This window comes from Indicator indicator, chromosome 32 (genome assembly GCF_027791375.1).
Source record: "Indicator indicator isolate 239-I01 chromosome 32, UM_Iind_1.1, whole genome shotgun sequence".
Classification (NCBI taxonomy): domain Eukaryota; kingdom Metazoa; phylum Chordata; class Aves; order Piciformes; family Indicatoridae; genus Indicator; species Indicator indicator.
The window spans coordinates 1,518,722-1,530,323 of record NC_072041.1 but is presented as its reverse complement, the minus strand read 5'-3'; the positions used below and the strand labels follow the sequence as shown (position 1 = coordinate 1,530,323).

The 11,602-nt window shown below is 50.0% G+C and overlaps 2 protein-coding genes across 2 annotated transcripts; both read right to left on the bottom strand.

Annotated features, from left to right (window-relative positions):
• Window positions 1-1,819: 1,819 nt before the first annotated feature.
• On the bottom strand, window positions 1,820-2,515 carry LOC128977431 (transcription factor HES-5-like). The gene is made up of 3 exons (XM_054394967.1): window positions 2,462-2,515; window positions 2,172-2,337; window positions 1,820-2,073 (listed from the first exon to the last, which is right to left on the bottom strand). The coding sequence occupies exons 1-3, from the start codon at window positions 2,513-2,515 to the stop codon at window positions 1,820-1,822; spliced, it is 474 nt and encodes a 157-aa protein (XP_054250942.1).
• Window positions 2,516-9,777: 7,262 nt separating this feature from the next.
• Window positions 9,778-10,808, bottom strand: LOC128977429 (transcription factor HES-5-like). The gene is made up of 3 exons (XM_054394966.1): window positions 10,743-10,808; window positions 10,264-10,444; window positions 9,778-10,043 (listed from the first exon to the last, which is right to left on the bottom strand). Exons 1-3 carry the CDS (start codon window positions 10,806-10,808, stop codon window positions 9,778-9,780), a joined length of 513 nt encoding a protein of 170 aa, XP_054250941.1.
• Between the last annotated feature and the right edge of the window lie 794 nt (window positions 10,809-11,602).

Sequence of the window (11,602 nt, the reverse complement as noted above, 5' to 3'; positions counted from 1 at the left end):
CATAGATTATGCGAATGAGGCGGGAGCCGGCGGCGCAGGCGCAGAGCCCACACCAGCCGGGAGGGACTGCCCAGAGACGGAGCAGCGGCACCGGACCCCCGGACAGATAGCCGTGAAGTGTTGAAACCCGCGCCAGCAGTGCACGGGTGGGAAGTCAGAGCCAGGGAAAGATGAAAGGACGTCGTCAGAGACACTCAGTGACGGAGCCAGCAGCGAACCAGCTGCCAGCTCGGAGGAGTTTCCAGCTCGGTGCATGGTCAGCATCAGGCCCCAGCAGAGTCTTTGCAGCCTGTGACCCCCTGGCAGTGTCTCTTAGGGTGACTCGGAGGGCAGCGATGCTTTTCCATCAGCTGCGTGACTCCTGGCTCATACACACACCCATTCAGCATCCGTATGTGTCTCTCCTTTAGACGTTTCAGCCTGGTTTGTGACTTGGATGCATGCCACAGGAACAAGAGATGTACGATGAAGTGCCTTGGCAAGCGACCGATCAGTCCCAGGTATTTTCTGTGTTTGGGACTTTGGGCATAGATCTTCCTGAGGTCAGCCTTGCAGTGACCTTTATGGACAAGTCCCTTGGCTCTGAATTTCCCAAGAACTTGTTGGTTTGGGATGTTTTTGTGCTGCCTTGAGAGAGGTAGGGTTTGGTATTTTAGAGCTATTTATTCTCTCTGCTGTGGGAAACAGCATTGCAGGGAGTCCCAACGAACACAAATCTAGGGAGGCAGTGAAAGGTCAATTCTAAACATCTTTGCTTTTACTGAGATCTTTGTCTCATTTCCTCTAACCCCAGCCAAAGTCAGCTATGCAAACTACTGAAGAAGCAAGCACTTGCTGGATTTATTAACTAGATTTTTATTTGTTTTTGTACCATAAAAAAGGTTTCCGATGCTTCTGAAGTTCCAAGATAAATTTCTGGCACAGGTTACACAGTTGGTGCAGCTCACACATAACATGGCATAGCATCCTGTGAGGACAGTAACGAATTGACATTCTCCCCTGATGGTAGGGTACCGAAGAGCAAATACAATTTATACACCTGCCTTTCATGAAAGACTTTGATCAATATCTCCTGTAAAATCGACAGCAAAGCTGTAACTTTCTTTCCTATAAGGATATCAAATCGAGCTTTTGCCTTTATAAAAGGCAAACACATCCTGAACCTCACAAACAGTACCCTCGTGTTGTGAGCAAGACATCCTGAGGAATTTCCTCTACATAGTTTGGGTTATGGTTTAACCATTTTCAGAGCATGCTCAATACAGTCTATAAATATTATAGAACCCCTTATGGCCCCCACAGCAAAGCTAGATTTTCAGATGTGTCCAGTTGGAGCAGCTGCTCTGCTTGAGACACCTGGAGTCCCCATGGCTGCAGCTGCAGCCAGGCAGCACAGGTGTGATAGCTTGGGACAGTTGGGAGTCTCAAGTGGGGCAGGTCAGAGGAAAAGGCTCCTGAATGGACACTTGTGAAAATGCTAGCCAGAACATCTCAGAAGTTACTGCTTTCTCAAGAGAGACACACATGCAACCTCACTAAGGTTAAGAACAGTCGGTGTTCTTCTCTGAACAACACCTCTCAGCCCTCCTAGCAGGAGGAGTACATCTCACATTCTTTTAGAACAACTTTCTCTCCACGTGGTGGGATCATTTCAGTCCTTCTGGAAGAAGGGAAGCAGACATCCGAGCATAGTAATGCTCTGCAAAAAAGGAGAAGATTCTTCCCTACTCATGAGAGGAGTGGGGGGGACTTGAACAGCAAGTCACCATCTCCTCTGGAATACAGCAAATGTCCAGGAAAGACGTGAGTGGTCTTTGGCCTACCAAGGCCTCCAGAGGCTGCAGGAAGGTTTCAGTGCTGCTTGTTTTGCTGGGGGCTGGTGGGTGGAAGGTGGTGCAGAAGTAGAGCCAGAGTCCTTAGGCACTGCTTGTGACCTCTGGAAATGGCAGATCAGCTTCATGCGGGTTTCTGTGCTTGCTGAATGCAGAGACAGGAACTGCAGAGCTTCCTTGAGGCACCAGGCATAGCCTTCACAGTAATCCTGCTGCAGGCTTTTGGCAGAAGCTGCAAAAGCTGCAAGGGCAGAGAGGAGAGAAGGGTTACACAGGGAGGCTTGGGCTGGAGCTTTGCCTAAAGGTAGGGGCAGCAGGCATGGCTGGGGATGTGCTCACCTCGGCTGTATTTCAGGTAGCTGACAGTCATCTCCAGGATGTCTGCTTTCTCCAGCTTGGAGTTGGGCTGGTGCCTCTGGAACTCCTTCTCCAGGAGCAGCTTCAGCTGCTCGATGCTGCTGTTAATCCGATCCCGGCGCAGTTTCTCTACAATAGGTTTCCTGAGCTGTAACAGAAGGTGGGGAGAGCAGAGTTAGCAGCCAGCCTGAATCCTTCCCTTCTTTATCACCTGCTGCTGAAGGGGTTCAGCCCTTCCCGGCTCTTTGCCCTCACTCTCAGCAGATACTTACTCTGTTCTTCTCTTTGGGCGTTAGGACTTCCAGGGAGAGAGCAGTGGGTGCCATTATCCTGAGTGCTGGTTTCAGCTGGGAGCTGCTGGTTCGCGGGTGGAGAAGTGAGCAGCGAGAGCCTCTATTTATACGCCCTGGCTGCATACAAATGTCTGGAGCCTGAGCGACTCGGAGTTTCCCACAGTCGATAGCCAATCCCTGCGTGCTCTGGGACAATAGAGAAAGCATCTATTACAGCATGGCAAATTGACTGTGAATTGCCTGGGGATAATACCCCAGCTCCCAAAGGAGCAGGTGGACTGGGGAGTGTGGGACACAATAGGGCTTGGCATTAGGGCGCTGGGGTAGGAACGTGGGAAAGCGTTCGCCGCATTATCATCAAACTCCTGCCTGATGTTGGGGACCTCGACATCTCAATGTGCTGCCTTTTCCCAGGCTGTGCTGAAATTAAGCACAGAAGACTGATCCCTGGAAGAGATAATGCTCTGTGCCCACGACCAGAGGAGAGGCTGAAAAGGCAAAGATGCAGAATTAGAGGCGCTAAACCCTTTCATTGACATTAAACCGTGCTTAGATGAATACAGTACCAGATAATTTTTGGGCAACTAGAGGGTAAAATTGAGGGAAGAAGCCTAAAACCAATTTGTGCTGAGTGTTAGCTTGAAATATTTCCTTCTCCATTGTTTAAAGTCCCCTCATAAGTTATATTCAGAGCTCTTCCTTGCTTTTGTTTGGGTAATCTGGGCTTTCCCACTGCAGCCCGTGACATGTAGTGATTATGGTGCCCTTCCCAAACATGTCCTGTTTAATTTCATGCCACTTTGTGAATGCCTCACTCTGCCCTTGGCCCTCAGTCTCCTAAATATGTTTCCATTTGCAGACCACTGAGATACAGTGAAAAGTCAATTTTTGTCTGTGAATTTGCTTGTAAGAGGAGTGTAAATAGAGATGCTGGGGGAGCCTGTGGCTCTGCTCAGTCTGGGGTGTGTGCCACGTGTTGCAGTGAAGAGAGGGAAGAGACTCCAGGATTCAAGCTGCCTGTTTGAGGTTCTATTTCAAGCTATTCCAGGTTACTTCCCAGCTCTGCTGCTGCTCCAAGCACAATTCAACTCAAACCCAGGCACTTTTAAGATCTGTCAGGCATGTGAGGCCTTGCATTGACAGATGCCCACTTGTGCTCTCTGGTGCATCTGTTTCAGCTGCAGGATATGTGGAGCTCTGTGGATTTAAGTGGAGTTGTGTGTGGGCATAATCTTTTTCCTTAAGGCATGTTCCATGCTCAGAGGTTACAACAGGGAGTAACCCCAGGCTGCTGCTAGCAGGGTTTGGTTACCTGTTCCTTACTACAATGATAGTCATGAAACCCCTGTTTCCTCTATCTGCCTTTCAAAACCAGGAAGGAAGCTTTTAATTTCACAATCAGCCTGTGTCACCTGCCCTCAGCATCCCTCACCTTAAGCCAGGACTGAAACCTGTGTCTGTACACAGCAGATACAGGGCTGTTGCATAAAAGGAGATGATCCTGTAACTAGTCATTAACCTGCAGCTTCCAAAGCTCCTTCCAGCTTCCTGGCTTCTCATGGCAGTGATGTTCATCTTCAGCCTTCCCAGCCCAAAGGTATTTCACCTTCAGATGGATCATAGAATGTTTTGGGTTGGAAGGGACCTTTAAAGGTCATCGAGTCCAACCCCTCTGCAGTGAGCAGGGATCACTTAGGGTGGAACAATTTTAATTGCTGGTTATCAAAGACCTATAACTGACCAGGGAGGATGACTCCTATTCAGGATCAGCTCCCTGAATTATTTTGTCAGCTTGTGATCAGCAATACTGCTGGCAGCCAGGGCAGTCCCTGGCTGTGTGTGCTTGTGCCATCACTGGAGCCTGAAGTCAAGCACAGGGCTTTGTGCCTCCCTCTCAGGGGTCCCAGGAGATGCAGTGGACAGCAGGTCCTGCCACGCACCACGTGCGGAGGGGAACGCTTGCAGCAGGGGGCACAGAGAGCTGGGGGGGAAGATTTGACCCAATTTTCAGTCTTGGAAATATGAAATGAGTGGTTTTAAATAAGGCCATCCCATCCCCAGCACAATGGCCCTGGGCTCCAAGGGGCTAAAGCAGCTCCCCCTGATTAAAGCATTATCCCAGCCTGGGAGAGCTGGGCAGATGGTGCAGCAGGCGTTAGCTTTCTTCTCAGGCCTCGCGGAGGCACACGTCCTTTGTCGACAGTTTAACAGGGTGAAGGGGGAGATGTGGGAAATCCTGGGAGCTCTGGGCTCACACCATCTGATGTGAATGGTGAACCAGGCATGCTGCCTTCAGCCAGCACTCAAACAACACCCCCTAGGCTCACCAGCTCCCAGCTTCTCTCCCCTTCTCTCTGCCAGTTGAGAAAAGATAGCAAAGGAAAGCTGCAGTTCCTGCTCTGCCTGCTGCTTCTACCCTCTGTATACTGCTACCCTATTTAGTTTGATGATTATGGCCTGAAAACTTAGTGGCAGCAACATTTCCCAGCTGATCATAGAATTATAGAATGCTGGGGGCTGGAAAAGACCTTAGAGCTCATCCAGTCCAACCCCCCTGCCAAGGCAGGATCACCTAGAGCAGGTCACACAGGAAGACATCCAGATGGATTTTGAGTCTTCAGAGAAGGAGATGCTTCAGAACAAGAAATTATCTGGACTAAGGCTGTCCCTAGAATATATTTGTTATGGAGCTGGGTGCAGCCATGGGCTTTCTGCAAGGATTGTAGTCAGAAAAGTGTTAAAAGTCTGAAACCAGGTTGCCCAGTTGGAGCTTTTTAAGAATTCATCAGTTAGTGCAAGAGCCTGAAACGATCCAAACCCTTGTCACTGTCCTTCATATCCATGGGAGGAGCTTGTGCTTCTGACTCTCACTGCAGAGGCAGAATGAAAGATTGATTGTCTGAGGCTCAGGGTTTCCCTGGTTTTGGAATGAAGGATTAAAAGAAACAAATGGCCAAAACCTGCCAAACACGTGGAGCTGAGTAAACAGTGGCACAATGCTGCTGCCTTTGGAGGACGGTGTGAAATCTGGAGCCTCTCCTGCGAGGTGACAGCTCTGCTGGGGACTGAGGCTGGCTTGCTCTGTGGCCTTGTTTCTCTGTAGGTCACATCACAGTCATGAGCTGCATCAGGAGGACGCAGTCTTCCAAATCACACATGAAAACAAGGAGGAGTCTCTGCTCTCACTTGGTGTGTGAATAGTGAAGTGTGTAAGGGGAAACAGGAATCTGTGAAGAGTTGTCACCGTCTGTACTTCCAGGCAGGCAGGAACTGTAGCTTCTAAGGCAAGAACCACTGTGTTGATTGCCTCCAACTGCAGGTATCACCACTTCACCCTGAGCTATGTGGTCTGTCTGTGTGCCAAAGATAGCTTTGAGTTGAGGAGCAGCCAGAGAGGAGCCAGGAAAGATAAGCAACCATCCAAGCCCAAGGCTATCATAATAGGCTTGTGTCCGTCATAGTCCATAAATCAAAGCACCTGGAGGACCACAAGCCTAGGAAACTGGTACTGGGCCATGGAGCTTTCTTCTTGTGGTTTGTGAGTGATGGTTTCAGCCCAGGTGCAGATACCCTGCACACTTTCCCCCAGAGCTGCTATTGTCACACCAGCTAGCAGCCTTCTTAGCCCTTTGATAGGTAGCTTTCCATGGAGGGGCCAGCTCAGTGTATTGCAGTGCAGCAACAGGTCTGAAGGAAGGTGGCCCATCAGGAGAGTCCACGAAGCCAGAATTTCTCTGTGTGTTACACAGATTTCAAGGCAGTGCTGCCCTGGGGCTGCACTTAGAGCACACAGCTTGATGGCCTAAAGCTTCCCTTTCTGTATCATTTCTAAAGCATTTTTAGTTGAGAGCATTTCCTACATCCATGGCAGCCTGCCTCCCAAATGCCTCTGAAGGGGTTTTTAAAGAAATAATTACGATTTTTTTTTCTTCCTCCCCTCCCTCCCCCCAGCCTTGTGCCTTCCCTAAATGGTTTAAAATCTTTCTGACAACCCCTCTCAAGACACCTATTTAGTGTCAAAGAGCATAACGTTCCCAAGTTTTAAAAGGGCTCTGGCATAATACTGATGGATCAATGTACTGCTTGGGAAAATAGCTCTCCAGATGGTCCATCGGGACAGGAATTGCTGGTCCCCACAATGCAGAGCCAAAGAGCAGCACTAATGCAGGCTGTTGTGAGGCACGCTTCCTTTGTGCTCCCTTTCAATGTCATCAATGGGCAAGAAAGTGTGGGAAACTCGGAGAAACTCAGGCCCACACTCTGAGGTTAATAGGGGCTTTGTCAGGGGACTGTTCCTGGGCTGTGGGATCAGCATAATAAACAACATCTTCCCTAAGGGTGGGAATGTGTTGGGAGCAGGGGAGAGTCACCCCGGGGGAGAGAGGAGCCATACGAAGCTTTGTGTTCAATTATTAGAAGTGATAATAATTAATAAATTGTAAACATAACCTTTGCTGTGCTCAGGCTGGTGAGACCAGAGGGCTGCCTTTTGGCTCTCAAGTAATTGGTAAACTAAAGCCCAGAGGGGCAAGCCTTTGGCAGCTGGAAAATAGAAGCAGTGCACTTGCACCAGCCGTGGATCAGACCCCCTGGAGTGAGGGGAGGCTTCCTGGTGGGGTTTGCCTTCTTCCCCCTGGCCAAGAAGGAGGCGCTTACTGCTAGACCATTCTGCAAGCAGCAGGTCTGCATCTCACTTACACTAACAGCTAAGCACCGTGGCCGGAGCAAGGCAGTAAGGTGGTCTCATCCTTGGTATAAAGCAGACTCAGACCTTGTGCTTGGAGTGGCAGTAGCTGTGCCACTCCAGGTTTAGCCCAGTGTGGGTGGCAGAAGTTCTGGGCTCAGAAGCCTGTGATCTCACCTGACTCTTGCACAGTTGTTTTCCCAGCCTGTTCCTGCGTGAGCCAGGAACCAGAGGGGCTGGCTTCAAATCCAGCAGGCTTCAGTTTGTGCAGTTCCTCTTTGGTTTCTTTTCCTCTTTGTGCTGCCAGCTTTAAGCAAACTGCAGCCATGCTGCCAGCTGTGCTTACTTGGTGGTAGTTACCTGCAGCAGATTCCTGTCCACACAACAGCAGCAGACTCCTCCATGCCATGTGTGACTGTGCCCAATGCCCTCTGGTGCACAGTCAGGTTGGGGTCTGCTTTGGCTGAGCCTGAACTCCCCCAAACTTCCTATCCACAAACTGCCTTAATTAGGCTTGAATTAAAAATGCACAGGCATGGAGGAACAGCTTGGATCTCGCTGGCATTCAGAAGCTTCTGCTAACTGCCAAAACCAAGTTGAGCGCAGCAAGGTGAAGTGATATTTTTTTTCAAGATCACTAAGCAACCACAACATCTAATAATAACCTCTTGTGAATTATTTAGGAGTTGGTTAGGAAGAGCTAATCTCTCTGTGGTGTTGTGTCAGCCCATGAGGAGCTGCAGAACCAAACCCCCACCCTGTATTGCATTGGCAGAGGGATGAAGAGCACTCAACCAGCCCTGCATTCAGGGTCAGATAATAGCCCAGATGATCCACAGCACAGTAGTGAGGTGCAACAATATGTTCCTGACCTGGCTGCCTGGCTTTTTGGGCCATTCCATATGTGTAGCAGAGGGGTTGATCACAAATCAAGTATGGACTGGCCAGGGACAGCTAGCAGGGTTTGAATGCACTTTGATCTTGCCAGCAGAGCTGAGTTTGCTTTGTGCTTAACTAAGCAGCCATGTGCCCAGATCAGATCTTCAGGGTTTCCTTTTGTGTAAGGCATCTATAGGAATAAAGCTTTTCAAGGGCAGCTTTCCCAGGGAATCTGAGGAGAGCTGAGCTGGTGACCTGTGGTGGTTCATGCTGGGAGAATGAGAGGGATCCCTGTCACATATCCAAACCAGTCTGTAACTCTGGTTAGACTGGAGTTTGGGGAACTGATTATCTGTGCTAGCTGGAGTTTGGGGGTGACCAGTCCCCACTGAGCAGTGGATGGGAACTCTTCTAAGGATGAGAGAGTGAATGCTGTTGGAGAAGTGCTGTGTTTTGGAGTGGCTGTTGGTATTTCAGGTGCTCAAGGGTGGCTTTAGGTTCCCCTTCTCAAGCTTTTCTTCCCACCTGCCCAAGGTGAGGCTCAACAGGGCTCTGGGCAGCCTGAGCTAATTGAGGATGTCCCTGCTTACTGCAGAGAGGGTTGGACTGGATGACCTTTGGAGGTCCCTTCCAACCCAGACCATTGTATGATTAAAATACCTTCTGAATCCCTTTTTCCTTTTCCCCTCCTGCATCCCCTCTGTGTAGCTGTGTGGGAGGTTGCTGCTTTGCAGGGTCTGAAATCCTGTTCTGCCAAATGCATATCACAAATATAAACTGTGTACTGGAGTGAAGGGCTGAGGAATGGGACATCTCCTGAAAGCTTCCCCTCTGCAGGAGGAGTCTGCATGCCACATTTAATCCAGAGTGGCATTTGAATAATGTCAAACCAAAGGATTAAGGACTAAGACCATTTTTATGACTAAAAACATTTTTATTGTATTGTACAGTGGAGACACACAAAGCTGAACATCACACAGGATGAATACATCACAACTTTATAAAAGCTTTTTAAGCTCTTTAGCATGTTCAGTGAATTCATATTGAGTATTTAATGCCTCCCTTCCTCCCCCTTAAGATATATCCCAGATATTTCCTTTACAAAAGGCATCAGTTACCCCTCAGCTGAGAGCAGCACACACTGACACGGAGAGAGTTTTCCCAAGAGCTCTCTGTTACCATCATAACTTTCTGTAAGAAGGAATAACTAAAAATAGCAGAGGACCTTCAGAAGAATCAGCATCTCTTAACATATTTCACTCAAAAGGTAAAGGCTCAAGACTCTCTTTATGACACAAAATACATTCTTCAAAGTGCTCCTTCTTTAGGAAGGTCAAGACATTGTCTAGAGACAATGGAGCACTTGAACCAGTGACCCAGGGAGGCAGCAGAAAGATTTCCACTGACAACCACAGACTGGACAGCCTTGCCAAGCAGAAGTGTGGTGGAAACCGAAGGGCATTTGGCTGTTTTAAGTTACTGCAGAACTTGCTCCTCTCTTTGGCCAGGAGCCACCAATAAAAGCAGCAAATGTGCTGCAAGATACACACCCAGTCCTTCACTGTGAAGGGAAACTACTCAGCCACCCTCATTTCTTGTGACAGAAAAACAATTCCCCCCCCCCATCCCACTTTTGGAAAGCAATGTTTCCTACTTTAAAGAGGAGCCATGAAATCACAGGCCCCTCTAGGTTTTGTAGCAAAACACAGGAGCAGAGCAAAGTTCAGCAGGTCTACCAGGGCCTCCAGATGGTAGGAGCAGCAGCCACAGTCTTCTGGGCAGGTTGCTTTCTGGCAAACGGAGCAGGGGACAGAGGTGAGCTGCGCAGAGCAGGAGAGTAGGTGAGGTCTGCACCCATCTGAGCTTTGCAGAAGTGCTTGATGAGCTGCACTTGAGTCTCCTTCCTGGGCTCACAGTAGGACAGAAAGTGCATGGCCTCCCTGAGGCACCGCAGGTAGCCACTGTTGAAGTCCTGCTCTGCATGCTTGGGAGTGAATGCTGGAAAAGAGAGAGGAGCAAATGCAGAGGGTTAGAATGATAACCAAAACTCAGGGCAGTGCTGATTCAGTGATTCATGCATGAAGCTTCTTTTAGGAGCCTGAGTCCATGAGCCTTGCTCATGGGACTTGACCTGGTGTGTTACAGCCCCTGCATAGCTGAGGGGGCAGAAGCCTGTGCGAGTGGACTTTGTGGTGAGCAATGCAAACTCTGCACTCACTTTGGTCCTGCAGCTGGCTCTGCTGCTTCAGGTAGCTGACAGCCACTTCCAGGATGTCTGCTTTCTCCAGCTTGGAGTTGGGCTGGTGCCTCTGGAACTCCTTCTCCAGGAGCAGTTTCAGCTGCTCGATGCTGCTGTTGATGCGGTCCCGGCGCATCTTCTCCACCACCGGCTTCCTCAGCTGCAAGAGATGGAGCAGACTGCTGAGGATTTTCTGACCCCGTTTCCCCTCCTGCTGCCCTGACACACACATTCAGAGGCACTTTTCTCTTGGTAGCAGAGCTTTACAGTGCTGCCTCCCTGTTCCCTGCCCAGTGTAATTTTTAACAATCTTTGGAGTCTCCTTTATCTCTCTCACTTATTTACCTCCCCCCAGCCCACTTTCTCCCTCCTTATCTCATCTATTCCATGCAGCCTTTATTTCCCATGGCACAGAGCACAGGCCAGCCTTCCCAATCCTGTCAAAGGGCTCTACTTACTTTGTTTTTTTCTTTTGGCTGTAGTTTCTCTTCCATATGGATCAGGAGAGTGTTACTGGGAGCCATTCTCAGTGCTCTCAGCCTTGGGCACAGACCCCCACGTTGAGCGCAAGACTCTGCTCTGGCTGTCACCTCCTGCCTCTATTTATACCTCAGGGAGCTCCAGCAGATTTGTGAGTCTGGGGGTTGCTGGTGTTTCCCACAGCCCTGCAGCCAATCCAGGCACGCAGCTGAACAATAGGGGAAGCATCTATTAGTGCATGGTACATTGATTGCAAATGCCCTGCAGAGAATAACCTTCTGCCCACGCTGGCTGGTGGAGTGTGCAGCGTGGCTCTTCAGGACTGCCCAGGGAGCTGGGAAAACACTGACCCTCCAGCTGGTTGTCTGGGATCAGTTGCATTCCTGAGGCCCTGCATGTGCCACTCACATTTGTGGCGTGGAGGAGACACGCTTCTGGGGGGAGGCAGGAAAAGAAGGGGAGCACTGTTAGGGTCAAAATCACCAGCAGCAGGAACATCTCTGCTCCTGGTGGAGAGGGCATTCCACAGCTGGCCTCCCGTTGGCCAGCCTGGCTGTTTGCACTTGTCCCTGCAGTCCCTGCACGTTTGATGGGTGAGCTTTGGCTCTGTCACCAGTGTGAGGTGACAGGTCTGTTTGCATGCTTGGGGAGCTGGCAGGCAGGCTGGTGGGGTGTTGGAGGGGCAGGGTGAGTAGCTAGGGGATGGGAAGCCAAAGGAAAGGGTAACCTCTGTTTCCCTCCTCACACGCCGAGGGCTGTCAGCCCCTGGCACCAGGGTTCCCATTGCCTTCACTGAGGACAGCCACACACCTCCCAGCAGAACCTGGCCTGTGCCTGT

Coding starts and splice junctions, on each gene's coding strand:
- LOC128977431 (XM_054394967.1), bottom strand. CDS start 2,515: ATGGCACCCACTGCTCTCTCCCTGGAAGTCCTAACGCCCAAAGAGAAG. Junction 2,338..2,461: donor CGCCCAAAGAGAAGAACAGA/GTAAGTATCTGC, acceptor CTTCTGTTACAG/CTCAGGAAACCTATTGTAGA. Junction 2,074..2,171: donor CTACCTGAAATACAGCCGAG/GTGAGCACATCC, acceptor CTGCCCTTGCAG/CTTTTGCAGCTTCTGCCAAA.
- LOC128977429 (XM_054394966.1), bottom strand. CDS start 10,808: ATGGCTCCCAGTAACACTCTCCTGATCCATATGGAAGAGAAACTACAG. Junction 10,445..10,742: donor AGCCAAAAGAAAAAAACAAA/GTAAGTAGAGCC, acceptor CATCTCTTGCAG/CTGAGGAAGCCGGTGGTGGA. Junction 10,044..10,263: donor GAGCCAGCTGCAGGACCAAA/GTGAGTGCAGAG, acceptor TCTCTTTTCCAG/CATTCACTCCCAAGCATGCA.